This window comes from Rhea americana, unplaced genomic scaffold, assembly GCF_003343005.1.
Source record: "Rhea americana isolate MKP2758 unplaced genomic scaffold, rheAme1 scaffold_17, whole genome shotgun sequence".
Lineage (NCBI taxonomy): Eukaryota > Metazoa > Chordata > Aves > Rheiformes > Rheidae > Rhea > Rhea americana.
Window position 1 is genome coordinate 7618614 of NW_028185816.1, and position 27832 is coordinate 7646445.

The 27832-nt window shown below is 39.9% G+C and overlaps 1 protein-coding gene across 3 annotated transcripts in view; it reads left to right on the forward strand.

Moving 5' to 3' along the window:
- Positions 1 to 27832, forward strand: part of ANO1 (anoctamin 1) — a 90121-nt gene that overhangs the window by 25061 nt on the left and 37228 nt on the right. For all 3 annotated transcript variants that reach the window (XM_085300925.1, XM_085300922.1, XM_085300924.1), the window contains exons 2-7: positions 12606 to 12784; positions 16869 to 17195; positions 19450 to 19548; positions 21198 to 21349; positions 22646 to 22700; positions 25579 to 25630. In XM_085300925.1, coding sequence (XP_085157051.1) covers positions 12606 to 12784; positions 16869 to 17195; positions 19450 to 19548; positions 21198 to 21349; positions 22646 to 22700; positions 25579 to 25630 — 864 coding nt within the window. The remainder of the gene's footprint in view (positions 1 to 12605; positions 12785 to 16868; positions 17196 to 19449; positions 19549 to 21197; positions 21350 to 22645; positions 22701 to 25578; positions 25631 to 27832) is intronic.

Here is a 27832-nt window from a genome sequence, read left to right on the forward strand (position 1 = left end):
GATCGACTATTTTTTTTTCTTAAGCAACACCAAATTTATTGCAGCTTTAAAAAGCCATCGCGTCATGGTACTTTCTGGAGAGCGTGAGTAATTTTTAATCTAAAAAGCGAGTATTCATGGGAACAGAAACCTAGCTAGCAAAAATGCATCATGCTTTTTGTAAACCAGTTAAACTTATCAACCAACTTAGTGTGCATTATAGAGTGATAAAGTTTGCAGATTGTGGTTCATAATATATTTTTGAAATGTTTATGGAATAACAGATATGCTAAAGGAYAATATCCGAATAAATTACTCTTCTAAATATTTTGGTAAAATAAAAAACTTTCTTTCATATGGAATATTGTTTTTCTAAATGTTTCTATGCTTGAAGATAAGCAGTATATTAAAGTTTAATTCCATTTAATTCCATTGTTTAGTTTTTTTCACTGAACTGRTAAACATTTCCCAGATAAATGAACACAACACTTTCCTTAATAAAATAAAAAATGAAAAAAGAAGACAGCAAGTGAATTGTTTTTCTATTAACCAAAACAGGAAAAAAAACGAATAAAAGTTTGCCTTAAGCTTATAAACTTAATCACACATTGGAAGAAAATAAATTCCTCTTTTAAATGGTAGAATGAAACTTTGGCCTTCTCCAAAAACAAGGCTACAACATCTTTAATATCTTTGTCAGGAAATATGAAAACAAGTTATGTTTTCTCTCTTTCTCTATCGGCATTTTTGTCACCCAGTGTATTTTCAGAGGGATCATCACAGTGCTCGTTGCTGTGATATGGTTTGGTCTGCTTCATGAGTACATCTCAGTGAAGATTTGTGATTGTTAGAATACCTTTTGACCGTTATTAATTTTGTARGTGACTGCTTGCTCTCTGATGCAGAGCAGTAGGTTTTCTGTACACTGTAAATCTTGTTTAAACATTTTGCGYTAGAGATGTAGAAATTAAATAAAGGAAAGCTGGAGCTTGGGGGAGCCTTACATTGTACCACCCAGGAGCTACTGATACTATTTGTCTGCTGGAGATAAAAACTGTTCCATAACAGAACATTTACAATTTGGGAATTAACAAAATCTGTGTCTACAAAAGAGATACTGTTTGAAATTGAAGGCATCATTTCTAGTTTGTGTTTTGGTGGGTCATGTGTTAATGGTGACCACAGTTGGCTATTTTCTCAAGGAAAGACTATTTGCTCATATACAGAGATATATATTCCCATATATGAGAATATATAGCTCATATACAGTGCTCTATATACAGAATATTGAGCATATGTCATATGAAGACTAATGTCTACCTGCTGATACCTGTAGTTRTGGGTCTCTCTCTATGGATAATTTCTTAAGGAATAATAGGCAAGATAAAAGAAGCTCTTCCTACTGCTATTTATCTTGCACTTTTTTGAGGCAAAAAACTGGACAACAGTTGCCCTTTGTTGGTTCTGGTTTCACTAGCGTTCGTATAAAGCATGTAAAATGATTGTCTTACTGACTACAACAATTATCTTTTTTTGAAGGATGTTGCTTAGCTCCAGCCCAAAGATGTCCTTGTTTCTACGCTGATAGAACATAATGATCTTCCTAAATATGATGTCTGTCCGGTGTTCTGACTGTGTGAACTCTCAGGGATTTCTGTTGGGGGCAGGTGGGAATGCTAAGTGTCTGTATGCTGGCTGTGGACAAAACTGCCTTACTGCAGAAATATGCTTCTTTAAGAGTCATACATTTGGTATGGACTCTGATCTCCTTTTGGGAGAGTACTGCTGCAGAGCAAACAAATCAGGGCAAGTTGGGCATGGAGCCCGAGATGTGAGATTTTGGCACAGTTACCTTTGGCCACCRGCAGCACCCACAGTCTGCTCCATCTCCCGCTGGCTATACTGCTTACAATTTTCCCTGGAACTTCATGGCAGTCTGCTCTCCTCTACTTTTTTTGGTGTGGATTGAGTACCATCCCTTTGAATAATCTAGGCTTTTTAGCAGGTTTATCTCCTGTTACAAAACCTAACAGGACCTAACTTAGATTGGGTCTTGGCCGCTCATTTGCGCTAAGGATGTAATACAAAGATTGTCAAAGGCTGGTGAAGGAGGAGACCTGGTGAGTGTGGGCTTGTCTGCTGTCACTCTCAGCTATCCTGGAGAAGCTATGAAGAACATACCTGTCTGCTYGAATATGTCAAGCATGCCTTTCACTGAGGGTCTCCAAACACATTACAAATCTGCTGGCCCACTCCTTGCCCTTGCAGTGCCGAGGGGAAGCTGGCTATGCCAGCAGATTCATTTTCTGCTCCAAGAATTTTGCTGCTCAAGACAGGACGGCCAAGCAGCAGTATGTGGTCTTCCTATAGTGTGTGTTGCTGTGTCCTCTGCGACTAGGCAAGCTCACTGTCAGCGCAGGGCACTTTCCTGGACCACCTTTTCTCTGTGGCRGTCAGATATCTCAGCACCATCTTAAAAGCAATGAAGAGATGGCCTGGTTGCACAGTCATGTCTCTTAGGTCCTCTGCCTCTGGTGAGCCTAAGCTTAGTCTGGTAAGACTGGAGAATGCAGAGAATGGTYTCAGACAGACTAGACTTAATAGAGAATAACTTCCCCCTACTTCCTGTTCTATGTCCGCTTCTTCAGTGAGCAATAGTTAGAGTTCAATCACCAGGGAAACTTAAAAGGTTATTATCATATAGTGATGCTGCTCTGCATCTAAGTTAAAACTGCAGGCCTATAGAGAAAACTTAAACAACTTGGGCAACATAACATGACTACAACTCTTCCCCTTTATAGAAGCGACTTTCAAGCCTTGCTTAGCATAGGATCTTCATTTTATTTTCTGTGGAAAGGTACACCAAATAGCACAGATTTACAGACTGCACCAGGACCTGGGTTGAAAACCACATATCACCATCTCCCTATGACATCAGCTCCACCAGTTCTGCACACCCAAAAACCATATATGATGTGGAGCACTGCCAGACAAATCCCAACCACGCCCAGGCTCACAAAGGCAGAGGAGCAGGAGTTTGTTCCTGCACATAGTGACCAGAGTCAAAAGTCTGTTCAAGTTTTTTTTTTTTAAGAAAGAGAAAAGGGAAAAAAAAACTCCCAAAACATTGGGATTCATGATGAGCTCCAAGAAATTGTAGCATCTCAAGGGTGTCTTGTACAGTAATGACTAGCATAAAATTGTCATTTCCTTTATTGGTAGGAGTCTTGAAACTTAAGTCTATGCAGTCTGAATGCCCTAGTGATTTTGATGTATGGAAGTTTAAGCAGGAGTGAAAATATTACAAGATTAGAACTTCAAGCTGGAAACCTCTTGGATCAGTAATAGTTTTAGTGGTCAGTAAATGCTATGATTTCAGTCCTAGATTGCCATCCATGACTAATATTTTAACAGTAAAATATTAAAGAATTATTCTCCATGTGTATCAAAGTAACTAGGAGCAGAATTTGGCATTTTTCCTATTTTGCTGTAAAGTACAATCAAGTTAGGGAAATAAAAGAATAATTTATGAAACTATAATTACAGTTTGCAAAGAACAATCTGCTATGGATTTTAACACAGCTTTAATGCTACTTTGTGTGGAATGGAAAAAGTAGCAAATCTGAAATATTTTCCCAATGTCTGGTGATAGAAGAATGCTTGACTTTCATGTTCTACACAGTTACCATAATTATCTGAAAACAGATGTGCCTAATAAACCATGAAATAGTTGTTGGTAATTGGAAAAAATCAAAAGTATTTTGTCTTAGGTGCATGTGTGGGAGTGTGAGGTCTTTTTTTTTTTTTTTTTTTTTTTGTAAAAAGTGTGGTTTTTCTGGGTCTAGATAAACTGGTAGTATGATGGTAGTATGAGCCCTATTACTTCCATTAGAACTTATATTTGTATATTGTTTTTATGTCATTCTACCCAAAATGTGAATTAATTATCATTGAATTTTTYAGGCGAAGCAGCTCTTTGTTTTCAGATTTCATATTTCACAAGCTGTTGCATAGTATTACCGACGTGTTCAAATTTAATATTGTAAATAGGGTAAGTTAATCTTTAAAAATAAAATAGAAGGGCAGAAATAAAAATTATATCATAGCTGTGCGTCCTTCTAGCCACCTTTTAACACGTTGCGGATGGTTATAGATCAGTAAGTCTAAAGCTGTGGACAGCCTTCCAGGAAAGCTCTAGTCCCACCCCAGGGACCTCACTATTGATAAGGCAGAACCGGGAAGCAGAAGCAAGTATACCGAGGTTTCAAATAATCTTGCCAGGAGCTGGATTTTCTCCACCTATGTGAGAGGACTTGGTTTTTCAGGCTCCCAAATGCTGGACACAGTCTCTGAATGGGCTCTGCCATTCAGTGTAATCTGAAGTGCTAACAAAGCTGTCAGCTTCAGCTATATTAAGATTGTCCTCTGTTAAAAGTGTTTCTGTTCTGTAAAGAAAACAGTCCTTGGAACCCCGTTTTATTTCACCATTCACTACTTATTTTTAATGGATTGGATCGTAACTTGCTTTCTGTTCACTTCATTAAGGTAATACTCTGTACAGGTCTAGGCTACAGCCAAGTTTTAAAATAAATGCAAAAGCAAGGAACTGGGCAAGCTTCATAACGTCCTGTGCAGCATGTTGCTGCGAAGGATCAAAGGGCCTGGGACCCACAGCTGCGGGCAGGCGACAGAACATGTCAGCGTTGCTGGAAGCGTTGACCACGTCTAGGAACACGTCGTCTTATACAGCAATCCTGAGCCTTCCAGATCAGTTAGTGCAGCCTCCTGCACCTACCAAAGATATGCAACTGGAGGGCACGTCTGGCTGTTAGCAAACGGGGATGCCAGGGAAAATTTAAATCAAATGATCTGAATGTGGATCTAATCACTACTTCACTTCTAGACTTCCATGTCCTGAACTTTGTTCTGCAAGAAGAGTGCTCTGAGGCAAGCACTGTAATTCCTGATCAGGCTGCTGGTCTTGGGCCAGTAAACAGGTGTCAGGGTCCCAAAAAAAGATCTCCGTGTTTGCCAGCAGCGGGTATCCTCGCTGGCATTCTCCCTGCGGAATTTAATGGGTCAGGAGGAATGACCCATAGGTCAGAGGAGGCGCACTGGTGTGGCGGGATGCTGAGGTTTCCTTGGCATTTCCCTTGCCTTGTTTTTCTGAGGGCAAAACAGGGATTTCAGGCTCCAAATCTGACATCCTAAGCGTTTTTATGTTTAAGGGAAAACAAGGACGGGGAGGAAGTGATAGGTGAATCACTTGTGAGAAAGTTTTAGAAGGTCTGTCTTTTTTTTTCCTTCTGCCTTTAGCTCAAGAGTTAACCTATTACTTTGAATTTAGAAGAGGTATAGAAAGTAAAGAAATTGTAAGAACGTGCTAACAGAGGTTTTTGCTGCTAGGGGGCAATATATATTAAGTAAAAACACACTGAAGAGATTTCTCTCACTATCTAGCGAAGTTAAAAGAAAATTTTTAACTGATATTTGCTACAGTAGTGTTCTTTCTGCAGGAACAGCATAGTTGCAAACAAAATATACAAACTTTACATACATATTTAGATACAAAAATATGCATGCACGTGTGTATGTACATATGTGTATGTGTGTTACAGGCTACCAGCAACTTTCTTAATATGTTCACTCCCCATCACAGTAGGATCCTAGTCAGTTCTGGGGCCTATGCCCAGCACTTTCCACAATAATTAATATGAAATAAATCTTAACTTTTAGGATTCTATAAAATAAATTCTAGTACTTCAGAAGCTTTTGTGAAGTACAGGTGCTATGACTTCTTTAAAATGATTAGCTCATATAACTGGGAACATCTCTTACACTGTATGATTCTCAACTTGCCTAAGTTCTATCACGTTTCATATAAAGCAAAAGGATAACTTTATTTGGAGATTTAAGTCTTCATTCACACAATCATGTRAATGTCCTCCTTTTTCCTTGCTGAGAACAACTAGGACATTTAACTCAGATGTCTTTATGACTTTTTTGTTCCAGCCAGTTTCTTAAAACATAAACCTTAAAAAGAAAACAAACAGAGATAAGAGAAACCAGCTTGAACTAAATTATTCGTTTCAGACTGAGGAGTGAAATAGCTGTTGGTTTCCTTTCTGTATACTCATGCTGACTTTGTGGTGCTCATTTTAGTGCTGGTGCAGGATGTTTCTGTAAAACTGCATTGTTTGAATGCAATTTTCCATTTATTTTAATGAAAAACCCATTGCCTGAGAATATTCAGTAGTTATAAGTAATTATGACTGTAATATTAACAAGCTTCAGTCTGAGGCTAGGGGTGGAAAAAAAATACCCAATCATAGAGCAGATTTTCAGTGCTTGTTCACATGGTCACCTTCAGACCACCAAAGTCAAATGAAGAAGCATTACCTAAATAAGTAATGGTCACAGCACCGTGTGCCAGCTTTCTCTGGTAAAAAAGCTATTGTTAATTAGTGTTAATTACTGCAAGGGGAGTTTGTCTGAGAATGTTTTACAGCTGCATATGAAAACTGAACAAACACACACACCTGGCAAACATCTCTTTCTATATACTTTTATATAGGTATACACTGTATGTATGTATGTGTGTGTGTATATATATATATATATATAGGTATACATACACACACGAGATATATATATATATATATAAGGCAATTTTTGTTTTGCATGTTATTCAGAGTGAGAAACATATTGGAGACTCAGGAAGAGAATTAACTGGAGCAAAGACACAAGACATGCCCTCCCACTTAGTGCTATAACACAGTTGTTTCTTCTGATCTTCTTTGTCAGTTTTTGCCCTCAGGCTCTCACCTTTGTAGTTCATATAAGTTTATCTATTTCAGCTGAATATAGAGCTTACTTAGTTTTGTTTGTTTTTTGTTTGTTTGTTTTTATAGCAACTGATGATTTCTTATTATTATTTGTTTATTTTATGTTAGTGAGTCCATCATCCCTAAAGGAAGTCTGAGAGAATTGATAATTGCCTGTATGGTGTTTTTTAAAACAATGCACACCCTACATTTGCTGTTAAGCTTGGCTGTGTGGCAGATTTGGGGGATGATTAGGACATCACATTTTCTTTTCTTCCCATCTTTACCTACTGAAAGGGATTAAAAAAGGAATCAAAAAAGAAAAGAAAGAAAGGATAGAGTACAAAACCTCAGTTTTGTTCCGTGAGTATACTCACATGAGTAATGCAACTTCTCTTCATACGTGCCGCTCTCTACTTACTGTTAGTAACTCTTCTGAGAACAAGTAATTGCTGGGTTTCCAGAGAATCATAAATTTACTTCAGGTTAGTGACTAAGAGCTTTTCATGGGGCTGGGATTACTGAAGCATTCTGCTGCTTTTTGTTGTGTGATTTTTTGTTACTTGGTTTTTTCCAAGTATGTTGGGACTTGTCACAGTTTAATAAAGTTATTGGGTAGCACCTCTAGAGAGTAAGGTCRAAGTAAGAAAGTGGATTATGCTTAATGGCTGGTGAAGGACATTGGCAAGTGCCTTCCCAAGCGAAAGAATCAGGAGAGGACTTTGCCCAAATAATGCATCTCACTGCCAGGCATGAGCTGGCTCTAAGGTTGCTGCCTGGGTGCTGGGAGCAGTACAGGGCTCACTGCGACTGATGTGTCTTGCAGAGAAATCGTTTGGGACTGGCCAAGGTATCTCTAATGTGTCTGCAGTTTGCAAGGGTGTTACGGCTCCTGGGCACCTCTGTGCTTGCACACATGCAAAACTGTGCTCAGCATGATAACCGATGGCTCAGTCTCATCCATCATCGCATCCTGAGATCTGTGGGAAAAGAAAGTGGACAGGCAGCTTCAGAGCTGCTACAAAGATCTGTATTTCTGCCTCATCTTTTTCTTGCTCTCTCAATTTACCTCTCTCCTACCAAGAAAGGGACTGCTATCAGCATATGCGTGTGGTCTGTTACCCTGTGGAGTTGTTCCTAAACGTGAGGGCTGCCTAAGAGCTTGTCCTTCTCTACTAGCTGTGAAAAATACAGGGTTGTTAATAGGTTTTGGAATTAGCTGGCAATGCTTGACATAGGGAAGGTGGAAGATAATCATGTATGACATTAACCGATACTTTCTTGAGCCTAGTTCACCAATACTATTGAAGTTGGTATCAAACGCTGTTTAGCCATATGCCTTCTGCACACACACGGAGTTTGTGTGCTTCAAGAAAGGCAAGGAATACTTTAAAGTATTTCATTGTATTTTGCATGCTTTGTAGGTTTTTTGAGATGCATACCAAACATTAGGGATTAACAAAGCAATAGATAATAAAATGTAGCAGAAGGATTGGATGGGTCTGAGTCTACCTTCCATGAGTATTAGGAACTTCTGCTGTCTTAAAATCAGCAGGTTTTCAGAACATCGTCAATTACGAATATAAAGGGGAAACAGCTAGTTGGTTATATGGGCTTGTCAAGATATGCTGAATACTACTTTGTCCTAGTGTTTTCTCATAAGCAAACAGAGAAGAGTAGGTTAGCTGAAGGATTTTGTGGCTAGAAGGCAGCAAAGCTAGCAGTTTTCACAATATTCCTCCTGTTTCAGCTCCCATCAAAGAAATTAGGACATATCTGTAGCTAAAATAAGATGTTAAGATGTTCTTTGTTCTCTTTGTATTGTGTCTACTAACTTTACATAAATAATTCTGAATATGAATTGTTTTGAGATTAAATTATTTTTTGTTTAATATGATTAACACAAAATGCAGTTTTACATTTTTAAAGTCTTTTAAACATTCTATTCCGTACCAAAGAAAGATGTTGTGCTCTGTGACAGAATGACTTTACTTTCTCTGCCAAATCAGCATATGTGAACCAGTTATAATCTCTTTATGTTTGTAATTACCAAAGTGGTTTGGATTGCTCTACTTCATATTAAATCCTGACATCATCTTTAAGTAGAGAAATTACTTCAAAATTGTTGTAATTAAGATTGTATCAATAAAGCTCTCACATTTCACATCTTTTCCAGCAGTCATAATAAGCCAGAGTTTTATGATTCGTTGCCTACCTTATGTATTTGTTCTTCCAGATATTGCCAGGATACTGATGTGTAAACAGAGATGTAAATATATGCTTGTAGATGGGTGATTGTTTGAGCTTGCACAATAGCGCTGAATCATTTGAACAGGTCTCCTTGCTCTGTACTGTAGACTTAACAAATGCTGTTCAGAAGTGCAACTCCAGAGCACACGGAGCTCTTCGGGATTTATTTAAGCGTGTTTTTCTGTACAGAAACATTTTCTATCCCAACTGTAACGTCTAAACTAGCACTTTTCAGTTCACAGGCCCATGATGAGGTATTAAAAAGTATCAAATTCGTTAAGTCAGTAATCGGTGCTTGTCTTCTAGTACCCTTTGTAATCCAGTAAAGTAAGTAAGGTTTTATTTGATGTGTGTGTGAGAGGAAGGGTGGGGGAAGAGGATTTTTATAGCACTTAAGCTATTGTTAATAGAAAGTTGTTTCAGGCGTTCTTCCAAATCCAAACTTACGTTGTTTTATGTAAGAAGTTCCAAACGTTGCTGTATGATTATATGAATGTTTTACAGTTAGAGAATAAAAGTGTGAATACTCCAGGATTCTGCAGCTGATCACACATGTATCGGTTTCCATGTGTTCAGGGAGTGTGTTTATGCATGTGTGTATTGGGAGAACCACAGCGTCTCTTCATACGGAATTGGTGGAAACATGCTAATTGTTCCTAAGCTGATCTTCCCATTCAACAGCTGAGTTTTGGTTGCATCACTACTTTTCCACGGAAAAAGATTCTTTAACTGTTAGAAGTTGTTATCAGAGTTTGAGGATCCTGCCCCCCAAGATCACAAGTGCAGCATCATTTATGAAATAACTATCTGAGAATTTTAGCAGAAGCCATTGATCTGCGGAGATGTGGGCGTTACACACTGTGTGCATGTAATGTGCAAGGATCATTACAGGCTTGGTTTTATGCGAAGGTGATGGTGTGAATTGGACAGGAGATGGATGGGGAGATTAAAATTCCATGCCTGGTACAGGAGTGATTTGCTAAGTTTATAAAACTACATGGGAAATTCATCTGAGCTAAAGGCATCAGATTTTCGAGCACTGACACTCCAAGGGAGCCTAGAAATCATGCCTCAAACTTCTGAGGAAGAGTGTAGAATATGTCAGAATTAGCTTGGGGCAGCAGATTTCCTAAATACAGGAATTAAAGTGAAACATCCACRAAGTCGTGGTGCTTCCTAATTCCGAAGAAGCACAGTAATAATCTGAAATCTCCAATAAACTCAAATGTGCCAAGGCGTTGGCCACATCTTCCTCCTCTCCTGGTGCAGGCTGTTGTCTATGCTAACTGCTGTGTGTGCCACCAAGAATCTGGGCTGCAGATTCATGCCACGCTCTCTGAGCCAAGCCTCCACCTTTAAAGCTGTGTTGGATTGTCCAGTTGTATTCTGACCATCTCTGAGGATGGAGACTTGCTGCTTCTCTGGGCTCTTTTTCCATCATATAACCACCCTCACTGTTAAAATATTATCTTCTTTATTTTTTATGTCCAGTCATCATTTCTCCTGTTGCAACTTGTCCRTTGCCTCCTATTGTTTTGATGTGCACTTATGAGGAGAATCAGGCTCTGTCTTCTCTCTAACTGTTCGTTAGATAGTGGAAGTCAGAAGCCAGATCCTGTCATTTGCCTTCTCTTCTTTGGGCTGCGTAAGCCCACTTCGCTCAGCCTCTCCTTATGCATCGTGTGCTCCAGCCCCCTAACCATCTCAGTGGCCCTTCCCTGGACTTGCTTGGGTTTGTCAATGTCCTTCTTCTGTTGGGGTGCCAAAAACTGGACACAGCACTCCAGTTGTGGTCTGACAAGTACCAAATAGAGGGGAAGATTGCTTTCCTGGACCTACTGACTTTGCTGTTTACTAATGCAGCCCAGTGTGTAGTTGTTCTTCAACACTCAGCACTTCTTCACTYGCTTTCAAGGCTGTCCTGGGGGACCCTCAAGTCGCTTTCTGCAAAGCTGTTTTCTCTCTGGTCAGTACTCATAGACTGTTGTATAAGAGTCCATGTACTGTTGCACAGGGTTAGGCCATCACCAGTGCAAACGTTGGGTTTGTTGWGCTTCATTAGGCTGCCCTCAGCCTGTTTCTCCAGCCTRTGGAGATCCCTCTGAGTGGCAGCCTTGCTGTACAGCATATCAACCATTCCTCTCGATTTCATGTCATCTTCAAACTTGCTCAGGAATGAGGTTTTCCCTGTTTTCCCTCTCCATGTCATCCTGAAGTTCAGCTAAATCCGGAAGGGTGGTTTAGTGAAGAGGAGTAACATTCGCCTAGGCTAAGACATAGCTGATAACTATGCTTACCTCAGCATAAGCTTAGCAGCTTCTCTAGCTAGAAGGGAAGTATTTTCCTAATGGGCAAGCTCTGTCCAAGGCCCAGGTACACTACATGTAATTTGTTCAATTTCTCCTGATCATCTGCTCCAAAGACAATATTGAACTAGCTGGAGCAACAGACTGTTCTAGTCTAGCTGGTATTAGAGTCTATGTGTTTTTTGTTGTTGTTTTTTTTTTTTTTTTTTTTGGGGGGGGGGAGGAGTTACGCATTTAGTATCTATTCAAGGCTAAATTCTGAAATCCTTGCTTTATCTTCACTCTTCAGACAAAATTCTGTTTTGGTTGTATTCTGAGTGGTTTAAAACAGGCTTTATACTGCAGCATTTTACGTCAGTGCCAAAATGAACCAACTGTTAGAAAACTTTGCCTCATATTGAGTCCATAAATGTGTATGTGCAAACAATAGTTTGTATTTCATCAGCCATCCAACTGCTCAGTTTGTAGTGAAATTCTTACGTGAAATCCTTTAACATATTTGTATACTTATTGAACTGGAAGTGCAAACAGTAAGAGTGTCTGGCAGGTCAAGAAGGAGGAAAATAACCTCTGATTTTCAAAAGGCTACTTAAACAAGCAGTAGAATCACATACAGTGGTTCAGTACATTATGTGCAATACATAGCTCAGTTGGTTAGAGTGAGATGCTGCTAATGCCAAAGTTGCAGGTTCAGTCCTGGTRTGGGCCATGCTGAGGGTTGGACTAGATGATCTCCAGAGGTMCCTTCCAACCTTACCATTCTATGATTCTATGATATGCACTTGAAGAGAAACACAATATTTAGTTTTTCAGCATGAACAAGTGAAGCTGCTTATTGAAGGAGCAAATGCCTGCTATAAAATGAGAAAGCATCATGCTACCCGTATTCACCTGCTAATTCTCTGACTATTTTTCTATTTTCCACTCTTTTACTAAGAAATATATTAAAATTTTTGAGTGAAGGTGGCCATTAATTAAATAAATTCTGAGGCTGTATGTTGCAGAAAAGCTGCTAAGTAAGTGTGCATCCAGAGGAGACCTAGGTAGCGGTTAAAAGGGTGGTGGGCTCAGCTTGGTGGCAGGAGGGAAAGCAGGGAAGGGYGGCGCGAGCGAGGGGTGGGAGCGCTGCGTGAAGGCTCATTGGCAGACGAAGGCAGGAACAGGATATGTTTCAGCTTGGGTGCCTCTGGGAGGAGCAAGTGTTGGGATTAAAGTATCCTGATGAAGCTGCACCTTTTCTTTGCAGACGCAGACAGTGAGTTTCATGGGGTGGAATTTCTGCCAGAAGATCTCAGTGAGGCCCCAAACAAGACGGGAATGAGGGTGAACGAAAAATATTCCTGTCTACCCGCCGAGGAGAAGGGGATCCACATTATCAACATCCGAGCTATTGAGGATATCGGATATGTCCAGCATGAAAGTACAGTGAGTAAAAGATTTGCCACATGTGTAATAGCTGACGTACCTTATTTCTATTTGCTTCCACTCCCAGGACTCTCTGAAATCCTCTCCCTCCCTTTTTCAGAGGTAATGAGCAAGACTATCACCCGCCACCATACATGCTTATTTAGTGGGTTTTGTTGCTTCACATATGGGCTGAAGAAGGGAAGCAAGGACTTCTGTTTAACCTATAGCTTAAAGTGGGATTGATTAGTCTCAGATTAAGCAGTCTGGCACTAAGACTGTGGTAGCCTTTAAGTCTATTTGTCCATACAAAGTAGAGCCCACATGTCTMAAATTTCATGCAAAAGATATTGTTAACATAGGTAACATTAAGTAAATAGTCTGTAGCGTACAATAGAGTTTTTTTTTCCCCAAAGAGATTTTCACTGTTATTAATTGTGCCCTGGTTAAACACCTAAACAGGAATTGTAAGAGAAGTCAGTGTGAACATGAGCRTGATTAGGAGTTGGTTACATCATAAGCATATAAGGAGGAATTTATTCAGGTGAAACAACTGAGGTGGAGTGGGCTATATAACAGCTCTTGCTGATGAAATATGTAGCAGAAAGGCAATATTTTGCTCATCATGGAAACTAATGCTTAATTAGGATTGAGCGGGGAGGAATAATGCTGTCAGAACATAAATACTGTTCTTCCTATTTTAAAACTAAAATGTCCTTTCTGTGTCTTTCATTTGCAATCAGAGAGACAGGGGCCTTACATGATCTAARTCAATGCATCGCTATATATTTCAGTGCAACAGCACTGTAAGAAAGGATGTGGCTGGTGAGTACCTTTCAGCAGTAATACCACATCCTTAAAAAAAAAAAAAAAACCCTCACCATTATTTATTTAAAACAGGACTGATAGCCTGCTTTGGACTCTTCATCTGTACTTCTCTAGCTGTGGGATGTAGCTATTCTCATATATTAATAGACTTACTGAGACTATGTCTTTGGTATCCACAGTTCCCTAAATTGTCTCTCCTGAGTACTCAGAGAATCCCTTTGAGGGTCAGCTTTTCAACAGGAAAGTTCAAAGAACTGCAAAGACCCTCATTCAGACTCTGGAGTGTAACCTACCCCCTTCCTGGTGATAGTGGCTCAAAGAAACCAAGCAACTAAAAACTTTCAATGCTGCTTTTTTCAGCCTCCAAAAGAGTGCTCCAGGACAAGAAAAGTTGTGGCCAGAATGTACCGATCTCTCCTGATCTCCCTGAACAATTGTAAACATCTGGCAAACTTACTGCTGTAATCTTCAAGAGCCATCTTCAATCCTGTCTGCTTCTGTGATTTATTACTCTCCAGAATAGACTTACTAACTGGTGCTGACTGTCCCTCCTGAAGGCAGGCCAGTGAGAATAGGAAGTGCTTGGGGTCTGATTTGTTTACCTGTTTTATCTTCCTGCCTTTACCAGAACATCTATCAGTTGAGCCTAGTTTTTCAGAAATTGATGTTTAATTAATAAGATCAACATGTCTTTTTAAATAAATGGAGTTAGTTATCTTAAAAATCCCTGTGTTCCCATATCTTGTTTACAGCTACTATTCATTTTGAAGAAGCTTTATAGCCTGAAAATCCGGTTAAGTTTCTGTTTCCTAATATTTTGTTTCTATAAAAAATTGTGCAGCTGAGTTGCCTGCCACAGGAAGGCTGTAAACCTGCTTTAAAAATATTTCTGAATTCACAGGTTCTTGCTGTTCAATATGAAGCAGAGTAATAAATATTAATATCATCTTTTATTGTAGTAATGCATAAGAATTAATTTGGAGGGTCTGGATGCAATAGAAACACAAAAAGTCTGTGCCTTGTATGCATGTTTGTCTGCCTTGAATGTGGTGTTTTCATGGATAAATGAGAGAGACGTGGAACACAGGAAAGAGGTGATGGTGTAAAGACTGAACGCTGTGGTGGCAGCAAATGCTGTCATTTGTCCCATGATTTTATTATGTATCTATATATTTGAAATAAAGTTAAATGGAAAAGAGAGCCAAGATCCTGAAGAAAAAAGAGCAAGGGATACTGAAGGCAAGTACAGGATAAAGGTGAGATCCGGGGGCCGACAGGGACTGAGGAGGTGGGACCTAGAGTCCCGCTGGCACCAGGCAGAYGTGTCAGATCAGGCTTCAAGAGCAACAGATGCTCAGGTGTCCCTGCCATGGCAGCCGCTGCTCTTGAGCTGCCTGCTAACCTGCATCTTGGACTGGTTGCCCCCCGTCACGCCTGGGACCATTTTGCACAGCAGAGCAATCCTTGTGCTGCTGCAGCTTCTCCCCTCAGCTGGAGTCAGGCAATGGAATAGCATTTACTGTGCTTTCCAGAGCRAAGGTGTCATCCCTCCAATGAGTAAATGGCACCTGCCCTTGAACTGTGATATCCTTACACTCTCACCTSATTGCGTTGGTCTCGTTTCTTCTTTAGTGTCCATCACCTCTCTTTTCAAACTGAGAAAGATAGGATTTGTTGCTTGAAGAAAAACCCAGTGGAATTTGTTGTCTGAAGTGAGTGTAACCCAAGTGAAAATCGCTGGAAGCTAAACCAGCAATAATGTTCAGCAAAATAGCAGAATAGACTGTCCTGTAAAGGTATTGATTTACAGTTGTGGTGGTTGGGACATGTCCTCCTCAAAACAGCATTAGAGAAGTCTGTCAGGTTTTTGTAACATGAGGTTGATATTGCAGCACTGCAAGTGGGACCTGCCCACTGGCACCGAGACTCGTGTGGACTGAAGCGTATGGGACGCGCTTTTGAGGAATCGGGTGGAGAGGGCACAGCAGCTGTTACTTTGGAAAAATATGACTTCTCATTTATCAGAGATCACCTTTTCGTATTATTTTTATAAGCTCTGGTGCTGTTTTGACTAAGTTTCRGGCGTGTTGGGTCTGATATGCTGCACGGTAATATCATAGGTTGCTCTTTTCATCTGGATTTTAAAAATTTGATAGTGACAGCTGTCTGTAAATAACCTGCGTTCATAGCTGTAGTTTCAAAATGAGCAGAAGGTTTATGCATCCCAAATTGATTTTGATCAGTATGATTTACAACTGGTAGCTAATTGCTATTATTTGGAGTCCTTTTAGGCCTTAAGCGTGTATAGAGGCTTAAAATTCTTCTGTGAAATTAAAAGCCAGATAATGTCTGTGATCTCTGAGAGGTCACTGCTGCGATAAGTATTTAGTGTAAAAACAAATGCAAGTTAGTAGTCAATTTGCACTCTRAAAATGGTCAGTACATCTTCAAGTATAGAATTAAGGATTATGAATGAAARGTGTTATTGAAGGCAGGAACCAGTATTTGTTGGTATTTTTGTATGTTTTTACAGTTGTCTTGTGTAGTTTTCAGATAAATGCTTGAAAGTGGAGTTKTGTTTTAAGCCTTAGGTTTCTTGCAAGACTGCAGAGCAAACTTGCACAGCAAAAATCAAGACTGGAATAAAGCCTTTGCCATCATCAGATTGCAAAGAGATTGGGTTTTATAAGAGGGGAGTAAAGTGATGAACTCAGTAAGCAATGAATTCCCTTCCCTGACTACAGCCCATTTGTGTTTTTGGCTGTGCTTCATGACCAGCTGGCTCCCTTCAGTCTGCATCTAAGATGATCTCTTTCTCAGATGATATGAACTTGCAGCTATAGATAAGAGAAGTGAGAAATGCTTGCACATGATATTAATCTATTTGTCAGAATTGAAACACAGATGTTAGGAGTCGAAAAGGACAGATGATCTTGGTGGTGATTAACTCACAAAGGAGAAAACCAAATCCACCAAGTAGCTGACTTATGAGCCAGTGTGCTGGTAATTAGATTAAATCCCAGTCATTCTATCTATTTATTTCTAGCCAATAAAATCCCAGGTGACTAATCAGCAAAATAGCAGGTGTTAACTTGCAAAATTGTTTTGAGCCCATGGAGGCTGCTCCTGTATGTTTGCAGTTTGCAGATGGGTCATTGTGTGTTCATGGCAAGAAAGGGTACTTAATAGAAATGCATGATTTGTTTGATGTCCATCAACACATGCACTAATTGCTCTTCTYCCCTCTCTTTCTGTCCATGCATTCCCTGGCTTCTAGTTGTTAAATTCCCTATCCAGAAATCCAGATGCAGACTGCAAATATGGACTCTACTTTAGAGATGGCAAGAGAAAAGTGGATTACATCCTAGTTTATCATTACAAGAAGTCCTCAGCAGGGAAGACGCTCGCCAGGCGAATTCATCACAATGATTCAAGTGCCCGAAGCACCAAGCAGGATCAGCCGCTTCCTGGGAAGGGAGTGCACCTAGAGATGGTGGAAAATGAGCCTCACGTGGACTACCATGAGGATGACAAGAGGTTTCGCCGGGAGGAGTACGAAGGAAACCTCATGGAGGCTGGTCTGGAACTGGAACGAGATGAGGATGTAATGAGTCATTTCCAATGGTTAAAGATAGGGGAGATAACTGATGGCCAAATCCTGGGAGATGCTGAGCAGGTCCTGTGAACCTGACTCTAACAGAAGTTGCATGGGCTCAACACTGCCGGGATTTGCTTTCAGTCTTGCAGTGTTGTCCTTGCCCACTGATGAAATTCGCTTCACAGGAATAGGCCCAGTGTTGGTAATGCCCCAGAGAGGTGAGGTTTTTCCTGGCAATCTGCTTGACTGTGGCAGGTTGTGGCATATCCATTATTGCAACACAGGTTGTTGACATGTTACTGTATCTAAAAGTGAGACTTAAATTGCTCTAAAAGCTAATCTAAGTTTGGTTAGTTTGCAGTATGCTGTGGTTTGAGTCCACCAGTAATTCTAGTTCTGCTAAAAAAATAAATAAATAAATAAATAAATAAATTGATAAAGACACTGAAACTTTTATACTTCAGTATAGCCTTCCAAAGAATGAAACCTGTTCAGGACGTTTTAGTAAATGCTTTAGTTCAAGTGCGTGTGTCTGTGTTACAATTTTTCTCTCCATTCTTAGACACCAGCAATACAGAATATAACTCCTTTCACCTGAACCCCCAAAACAAAGTATTCTATTAAAAGATCATTAGACTGTAAAAAAAAAATGATGTGTGTGAAGTACTGCCAGTGTGCGATTAGTAGAAATAGCCACAGCCGTATTAATTTCAAAAGAAGCTATTACACTGAACTGATCCAACTGATATGCCTGGAATTATTGTGAGAGAGGGTAAACATTTTTGTTAGTTTTATTAAACRGGATCTACAAGTTGAGGTTAAACATCTAGATTTGTGATCAGAGTATTAAAAAAAAAACGTGTCTGTTACCTGTGATTCACAAATTACAGATAAAGCCAATGGTACATTGTAAAAGACTTGTACTTTTTGTCCCCAGGTGTAAATAAGAACTGCTTTCTGTCAAATTGGAAATTGTTGCGGTAGATTATGACATGACACGGGATTTCCAGAGATCTAAAAATATTTACAAGATGGGACGTCCCCACTTGTGACAAGCAATAAGACTTCAAATGATGCAGARGGCTTCTGAGTTCATGCCAGGACACCATAAACACCTGTCCTAGGGAACACTGTCCTTTCAGTACAAGATATCAAAACAGTTCAGAAATGTATGGAGTTCAAAGTCTGGGGATCTGCATCAGCTTCCAAGTCCAGCATATCAGCGTAGGGAAAAAGCCTACGATCAGTTGAGCTTGGAAGGCATGCCCTGAAATTGCATTGGAGGCCTTAGTCATTGCGAAAAGAGCAACTGTTTCTTAAACAGATGATGTTTACTAAGTCACTTAAACTCACTTCGGTGAAGTAAATTCAAAAATGTTTTGAAYTGTTGCCATGTTTGAGTGCTGACATGTATTTATGGCCTCTGAGCAATGGATTTCTAGAAAGAAGGTGCAGAATATTGGTGTCTGAAAACCAGTTATTAAAACTGCCTGAATTTGTAGGACAGCATAATTAGAAAGTTCCATTAAAGCTTCTTACTCTTCTGTTTGCTGAATGTTTGCTTGCTAGTTTGRTATCATTTGTCCAGTGTCTTTGAAATGGTTAGTCGCACAAGACTGGCAAACAAGTACAGGTGTATTGGAGAGCACCGGAAGCAAAACCCCAGACTCGTGCTTCTGGAGAAGAGCTCAGATAAGGCATAGGAACCAAGCATACTATTATTATTTTAAAATTCTTCCTACTAATTTTCCCACTTAAAATGCATAGTGTTTTAATATAGATATTCCCATCTGCATAGGAAGCGCCTTTTCTTTTTTACTGCAGTTAGGATCCTTTGAGATATGGGCAATTTAGGCAGTAGGGACTTTCTCAACTCCATTAATTACAAAGCACTCAAGAAATCATGGCACTTGGCTGTAAGCCTGCGATTCAGATTTAACTGGCTAAGTCTATATTTGTGTCCACAGACATTAGTCTCTGTTTCCCAAACAGTTTTTATTGTCTCTGTTTAATCTTGTGATAATCGTCTTGGAAGATGATGGTATTTGTGATGGGAGCATTTTGTAGCAACTCAGCAAAGTGAGGTGTCCAGTGATTGTCCTGTTGCTAGAAATTGTAGTTGTTTCAAACAAATGAGATTGATAGCATTGTCTGCCATAGACCCTTTGTTCGTTAAATATGGATGTAACACAATGGGGAGAAAAGTATTTAGTTTTCTCTTAGTAGTAGCATTGTCACCTTTTCTCTTCCTTTTTTTAAGACTAAAATCCTTGGGGTTGGATTTGTAAAAATACATGCACCGTGGAATGTGTTGTGTCGAGAGGCAGAATTTCTTAAGCTCAAGATGCCCACAAAAAAGGTGAGTGCTGATTTTTAATTTTTTTTCTCCTTTCCTCCCCTCTGGAAAGCACAGTTCAAATGTACGCTTATCTTTGTACACCTAACAAATGCAGACTTCTCTTCCCACAAGCATTTTTAAAATAGTTAACTGATCTTCACAGACGATCTGGCAAGAAGGTCAGTATTCCTCTTGTATTTAATGAGAAAATGAGGTGGAGTCACTAAATTAGCTCAGCAGAAAAAAATAACTAGAGGGAGGAATAGATTTGGGGAATTCTTGGCTCTTGCAGTGTCTGTATATGATAAAATGATCTTGTACRGTCCTTCATGAGTTTTATTGTGTGCATTTTGGTGAATATTTTTCTCACCCATAAGGCTGGACCTCTGAAAGTGAATGCAAGAGTAATACTCTGTGTGCACTGGGTTTAGGGAACTGTTGATGTACATCATTAGTCATGTTTGCAGGAGTTAGGACTGTGCTACCACAAAATAAATTACCTTTCAGAATATTTGAAATATCATTAAAGAAACTGCAGTATATTTTCATCAGCRGCTAAATTCTCAGTCATCTGTGATAGATAGCTACCTGTCCAGTGAGCATAGCTTAGAGATGGATTAATATTTAATGACATACTAAGTGCATGTCCCAGACTGCAGAGAAGTCTGTAATGGAACAAGAGACAGTCTCAAAGCCCATGTCATTTATTACAAAACTAAAACTATGSTTTTGGTTTGGATTTTATATTAATGTGCATTATTACATCACTTATCACCAATTCTGATCAGAAGCCTAATTAAAGTAAATCAAAAAGGCCTGTTGTGCTCATGTAGTTAAAGCTGCTTTGCCACAGAAGAGAAGTTAGGGTGGAAATTTTGTCCATTTGCCAAAGAGGCSACTGGTCCTTTGGGCACAGCCCTGGAGAAGCACGACGTGAGCCTAGTGGTGTGCCCACGAGCCAGCGCAGGCCTAAAGCCTTTCATCGAGTTATTTCCCCGCAGTGGGAGTCCTGCTGCAGGCTGCAGGTAGATTTTTGTCACTCAGACTGTGAGGCTCAAAATCTTCTGCAACCTGCTGTCACAATTCCCATGTCTTTGGTACTTGCCTTAGCCCTGCAGAACTGCAGTAGACTTGGTGTCTTCTGAAGGATATGCAAGATATTATCGTTCCTTTGGGGAACCATAATACRAGTCATTAATTTTTACCTTTAAGAGGTAAAACTCCTGAAACCTATGCAGTATTCACCGGAGAGCCCCCGATACACCAGAGAGGCGTATCGTACCAAGACCACTTCTCTTGGTCTGCGTGGGGTGTTTCTGTAAGTCCTTSCTCCCTTTGTCCCAGAAAATACTAAATGCTAGAGGAGCCGGTGTCTCAGGAGCACWTGCAGAGTTTGCCTCTGTGCAGCACCCCGGGCAAATTAGTTGGAAGCGAGCAAAGGCTGTGCCTTGGCTCCGAGAGAATAAATAGACTTCTTGTGTTTGCCTCAGTTTGACTTTTTCAATCCATCTTTGTGTTTCTGAATGTCTTCAAAAAGGTAAGCTACACTTCTCATTACTTTGTTGTATTTATTTAATTGATGTTTTATTCCTTACAGCTCAGTCTCTCTTATGGATAACTTGCAAGCACTAAAGTTTTACTGTTTTTTCTGTTTGTTTTTACACACTCAGATGTATGAGATCAACCAGACCCACGGTCTTCTGAAAAAGATTAATTCTGTAATTCAAAAAATAACAGAACCCATCCAACCAAAAGTAGCAGAACACAAACCACAGACAGTGAAACGCCTCTCCTACCCATTCTCCAGAGAGAAACAGCACTTGTAAGTGAAAGCTTTGTGTAAATATTCATGTCAACAGGTCCTAGCCTTTCTGATATCAACTGAGGCATGAATAGGTGAAATAAAAATGAAAGCCAACACTTTGTTAATGATTACTATAAAGAACATTTCTTCCATTTTGCAATAATTTTTTTTTAGTTCACTGGTGAAGAATGAGGCTTTGAAATCTGTGTGCTTTTAGTCACCATTATGGTCTGGTATATATTACATACCTATATAAGGATACAGAAATACTTCTAGGCTGCAGAACAGAATTAATAACATGATGTGGTTTATGGTGGTCTTCTTTAATGTAAAATAAATTTAGCAGTAAAACTTGTAGGCAGAGGTACAGGTTGATAGATTGAAGAAGTATCTCATTCATCTTGTGCGAGCACTCACTCCAACGTACACCACAAGCCAGGCCTTCTCTTTGTATGTGGTATGAAGTCAGAGATAGCTTTGTCATCGACTTCAATGCTCAGATCAATAGAATAGCTGTAAATGTGGGTGTAAGACAGAATCTGAAGGCGAGGCCCGACCAAAGTTTTGCCTGCCTTGGATTGCTTTGCTGCTGCTCTTCTTTGGATAGCATCCCAGAGGAGAAGCTTTGAAGACCGTGTTTATGTATGTGCCAGCTGGAACAAATAACAGTCCTAAGGCAGGATTTCTTCACTGTACGTATGTTCTTTTTTTTTTTTAAAAAAAAAAATAATAATAATAAAGGGACACAGAACACTAATGGAGTTGTGTATTAGATACATGTTAGAGGGGCCAGTCAATGCATATGACATTTCACATATTCTTAGACTGGCAGGAAATGAATCTGCATGTTTCTTGCATATGACATGTTCCTACAGAAAACTAGCCTGATGACTCAGAGAAAGCCCAAATGATATTTATTAGCTTAGGCTAGGACATGCCTTACAGCGCTGGCTGCTTTTGGTGTGGCCCCCTGTGTATTTGCTGAGTGAGGGAGGATGGACCAGCTTCACGGGGCTGAAGTGCAGTCTGGGTGATGAGGTTATGAGAAATTGTAGGCCAGCAGTGGCAGGAGTTCAGCTTAAATGAGCATCAACAGCCTATTTTCTACAGAAAATACTAAATATATGAAACTAATGAACCAGATAAGTGACTTCTTTAAAATATGAGTGTTGGGATGGACTTTCTTTTTTGTGAGGTTTCTACAAGGTATTCTTCAATGGTAACAGTGAGGGAAAATATTGAAGAGGTCAACAAGAGCAGGAAATTGCTGGCATTTTTTTTAACCTAATGAGCTTCCTTCTAATCTTTCAACAGATTTGATTTGTCTGACAGAGATTCCTTCTTTGACAGCAAAACTAGAAGCACTATAGTAAGTACTGTATATAAATAATTTATGGTAGATAGTTTCTTAATCATGGTGTTAAAAGCCCCTTTGCCAGCTTTAGTACATGCCCATTACAAGTTTGTCTGTCTTTACTAAATGCCAGGAATTGTCTATGACATCAATTATTTAAATGCCAAGAAAGCATTTCCAGCTCTGGCTTATATGACGAATGGTGTTTGATACAAACAAGTTGCCACCTTTTGTAAAATAATTTGGATCCTCTTTCTACTTCAGAGGTAACCTGGGACGTAGTTTCCTAATAGAAATATCACTAGAAATTAATAGACTTAGATTCTACTGCTGTTTCTGCCAGTAGCTAACTGGAAAAGCAACTGTAGACCTCTGTGTCTTGGTTAGTCTTTTGCAACTATACGTTGCTGTTTTTATAAGGTGTTCCGAAACCTCCCAACAAAAAGTTCAATGAAACAGCCAGGTATTAATAGAGACTAATATTTATAATTTTTAAGCCAGTTTGAGTTAGAGAATGATGTTAGTATATTTGGGATTTGTGTTAACATCAAAATTTACATTAAGCAAACACAACAAAGACAGAAAACTGCAGCTTGTTCTGATTAACTATTTATGTATCTGTTAGGTTGTATTACATTAGCTAGTATGATGCACACATGCCTGGTACTGAGACTTGGCGGAGCCATTCCTGCATTTGAGCACTTTCTTATGACTTACAGCACACAAAATAGAATGGGAGATAAGGGTGAGTCCCTGCTATAGCCTCTGAGGGAGTAATTGCAAGAAAGCTCATGTGACATCCAGGGGAGTTGGAAGGGGTTATGCCAAGGGCTGCAACGCTATTACAAAGTGAAATAGGGGCCCTTTGCCCTGTTCCTCTGCTGCTGATCGGTGCAGAGGAAGGTGACCGTGAGCGTGCTATTGTCTTATGATTTAACTTTATTTTCTCAGATGCTAAGTGGTTTTGGAAAGACCAAGACCAAAGACTTATATCACATTATGGCTGGCTCTTATTGCTTCAGTGGTAAGGGCTGTAAGATTTCTGGCTTTTTCCTTCTCTGAAGCTCCAGCGTGCAGGCCACTGTGGGGCAGTTCCCCTGTAGTTTGAAGTGCAGCGTTTGGCTTGAATGCAGACTGTCATTGGTAGGTGAATTTGACCAAGGCAGACAGATTCAGCAGCACAGAAATGGAAGGAAGACAACAAACATTGAATTGATTCATTTGCAATAAAACATTTCATTTGAGATTGAAAAAGTAGCTTTTATTTGTAGACTTTCTCTTACACACCTAGAAATATAGTGTAAAAAACTTGAAGGAGTATGTACTGATAAGAAACTTAAGGGAGAAAGTGGAGAGCTAAAATTCACAAGAACAGGCTGGCTGAGAAAGGCAGCAAAACAAAACGGCACCAAAGGACAAAAAGATGAGCCACCTAGACTAACCGGACATGGGCCAGAAACATTGGAGAGAGCAGGAGGGAGATGAGRGAGTTTTTATTTTATTTTTATTTTTGATCACTGAAGGAACACTGACACCTAACAATAATAGCTGGTTTGTTGCTTTGTTGGCAATCCCTGTAGGTCACCTAGTACTAAAAGGCACATGGAGTGTTTCTCAGTAAAACTTTATTCTGCATGCATTTTTCTTTCTATTCCTGCTTCTTAAAGTTTTCTCCTGCCTTTCTGATATGTATTTTTAAACCACAATGCAAATATTGACCCTTCTGCCTACTGCAAAACCAACAGGAATCTAGTCACTCCCTGTGAGTCTGTTGAATAGAAGCTAAGCCAAAGACCTTTTACTTATTAAGAGGGGGAAAAAAAATACATTATATAACTGAAGATACCTCTGTGACAGCCTTTTAACTCGCTCAAGGTAAAAGATAACAGGAGGCAAGCCGTGAGGGGTAGGAACCGTGGGGATTGCCYGGCAGGCTCTGGCCGCCTCGCCTGCGCCGCCGGCCCGGCCTGAGCTGCCTCCCGGCTGGAGAGGCGAGGGGCGTCTCTCCTCCCTTCCTTGCCGCCTGGTCCAAAGTGGCGGATGCTCTGGATGAGCCAGGCCGAGTGAGCGCACGGGTCAATGAGCCTGCCAAGCTCAGCGAGCCTCCGGACAGAGGAGGCRAAGGGCAGGCTGTGCTTCTGCTCACGCTGAATACCTCCGGTTTCCTTCGGCTCCCGCCGCGGCCCCGGGCTGGCGCGGGCGGCGTTGCCTGAGAGCCCGTCTCTTCAGCAGAGCAGCGCGGGGTGAAAGTTTAACCACTCAGGCGGTGTGATAAAATGTGCAAAGGTTATTTGACAATAAACAAAATAAATCGTAAGATAAACACATCTGTGTTGCCACCAAGATCATGCAAACTAAGAGATTTTAAGGTCAGCTTGTTTTATTTAGTCCAGTTTCTGCTGCATACTCAGAGATGTGCATAAACATTATGGGCCCCGACCACTGGCAGAGAGATGTGTTTAGCTCTGTTGAAGTTAGCGGAGCGAAGCCAACTTGCCCCATCAGAGGCAAGCCCAGTACACCGCTTACGGCCGAGTGCCGGATCCTGCTGGGAACGGGATTCTGGGCTTTGATCGGTGTCTTCTCGAACAGGAGTGAAAYAGCATTTCTGTTAATTGAGTGGGCAAACGTAACCCTGTTTCTATCAGCCAAATGACAACCAGATATCTTGGTAACTGTCTATTTAGTTAATACTGTACAAGAGAGAAAGGTTTATGCATAGAAATCTTTAAACTCTGCTATCCTGAATGCCATGACTTTTAATAAAGAGTGATGACTTCATTAACATCTTGGTTTGGCCAATACTTACATTTGAGCTGTACATAGATACTGCCAGTGAAAAGAAGTATCTTTCTGAAGTAACCCTTTCATTTCTCTCGTTTTGTTTGTGTAGGTTTATGAAATATTGAAAAGAACGACATGTACCAAAGCAAAATATAGCATGGGTAAGGAACTTCATTTAGGTTTAAGATGGATATCGTTTCAGGTATTGAAAATAATTACAAGTTGTAATTGGTTGTGGAGTTTAGGATTTTCCTGTGCTCTCTGATTTGATGTGTATGGATATAATTGTTTTATTTAGAAATTTAATCTAATTAATGTGGCTAATTGGAATTTCTTTCAAATGTGAATACAGATTCAACTCTAAAGCAAATGCTAACTGATCATAGGCCCTGCAGATGTTAAGTAGGTGCTTTGCAGCAGGACTGGATGATAATATAAAACACTACGATATGCCTTAGGAAGCCAATAATGTACTTTACATTGGTTTGGTTTTACATTCACTGATTTCCGTGGATGGATGAGAGCATCACCATGGGTTTCAGTATTTGCAATGAAAGCATATAGGTGGGTCCAGTCCCTTCAGTAGTGTCCTAAAATTTTAATCACAAGATGTTTTTTCCATCATCCTTGAGTGAAGGAGTCTTAATAGGTGACTATCTGAAACACCATTATATTTGGAACTGTGACTAACCCAGTAGAAGAGCCAGGGACTGAGGTGTCAYGGAAATTTGATTGGTCTCAAAACAACAGTTTGAAGGTCGGTGGATGTGRAGTTTGTACTGCTGTGACCCAGGGTTGCAGGATTTCAGCCTTAGGGCTTGAGTTCTAACAACTAAGTTCATAATAAGGGCAAACAGGAATTTACAGTTCAATCTACAGTTGATTTTAAAACATGTTATGAGTTATAGGTATATATTTGGTTGTGCCACAGAAGTTAACAGATAGTTAATAGGAGTACAAATTAAATAAGATGGAAGGCTGAATTTCCTCGTGTCCACTCTTAATGACAGACAACCAATAGGAACCAACGTGGACAAGAAAAATGCATGAACGTGAGAGGAAAATATTTGATAACTTGGGGTCTGTTAAAGTGTGTATTTGCCTACAAACAGTTAAATAAAACAATGAAAACTTGAATTACAGGTAGTTCTGTTCAATATTGACCCATAAGCTGCTTAGAAATCCATCAAATAACAGAAGAATAATTACGCCAGAAATGATTTCCATGCTTTGACTTTTCTGTTGAAGTAACAACGTACAATGTACAATTGTTGAGCCCTTATATACACTAAATTTACTTGGTGTTCAGCCAGTATTAACAGAAGTGCTGTTTCCTGTAGCATGGGAAATCCAAATTCATTTGTGACTTTCAGGACCCTGTTTTGAGTTTGATGCTGGATCATTTTTATTGCAAATTACATATTTGCAGCCTTGAAAAGGGAAAGTCATAGAGCTCAATTTGAATTCCTGCCTTGGAGTTGGTTACTCACTTTTTTTTTTTTTTTTTTTTTTTTTTGGTCCAGAAATGGGAAACGGGTCTGCTGAATAGGGCAAAGACTAAAGGAAGGTAAAGCGTTAGGATTCCTGGATCATTCTTCTTCCAGACTGGCAAGGTCACACAGTATACTTAATAAAAATGTCATTAGGCCAGAATGTCCATGGGTATAGTCAGCATAACTCAATCGGGTCCTTTGTGTTCCAGCGATGGAACGCTGGGTTACAACCCAGCAAAGGTTGTTTCAAACAGATTTGAGCAAACACAGATAATGCTGCAGCACTTCTGTCCAGCAGGAAAAGGGCAGCTGCACCGTGAACACTACAGTCTTTGTTACTTATTTTGCAAATTTGTGAAAATGCGAATATGTCTTAATCTTTTAAGACTGATATGTAGAAGGATATTATGTAGCACAGCCCTAGAAAAATAATTTATCTGCTCAGCAGTTGGTTCTGTCAGGTGTGTGGAAATACTTGCAGATAACTCCTAGTACTACTGTATAATCTTAAGTAGGACTTTCAGAAATAATGATACTGCAAGATTCAGAGCATTGCTGGAGCAATTCCATCAGCAGGGACTTAGTATCTTGAAAATATTAGCATATTTGAAAAATCTTCCCTACAGGAATAGCCAAAATGTCTTCTGAACCTACAGTGACCTGTTTCCTGGTTCATACTCACCGTTCCTTCAAATCTAGTCCCACCCTGTTGTTAGTAATAAGCTGATAAGCAACATGAAGCCCACCATAGCACACTGCTTTTGTTTTCTTTAAATGCTCCACAGTGCCAGTGGCCGGATTTTTTTTTTAATTGTTGTTAGTCAGGTTAGCTTTGCTCAAGTAAAACTACTTGACTTTGCACTAATCAGC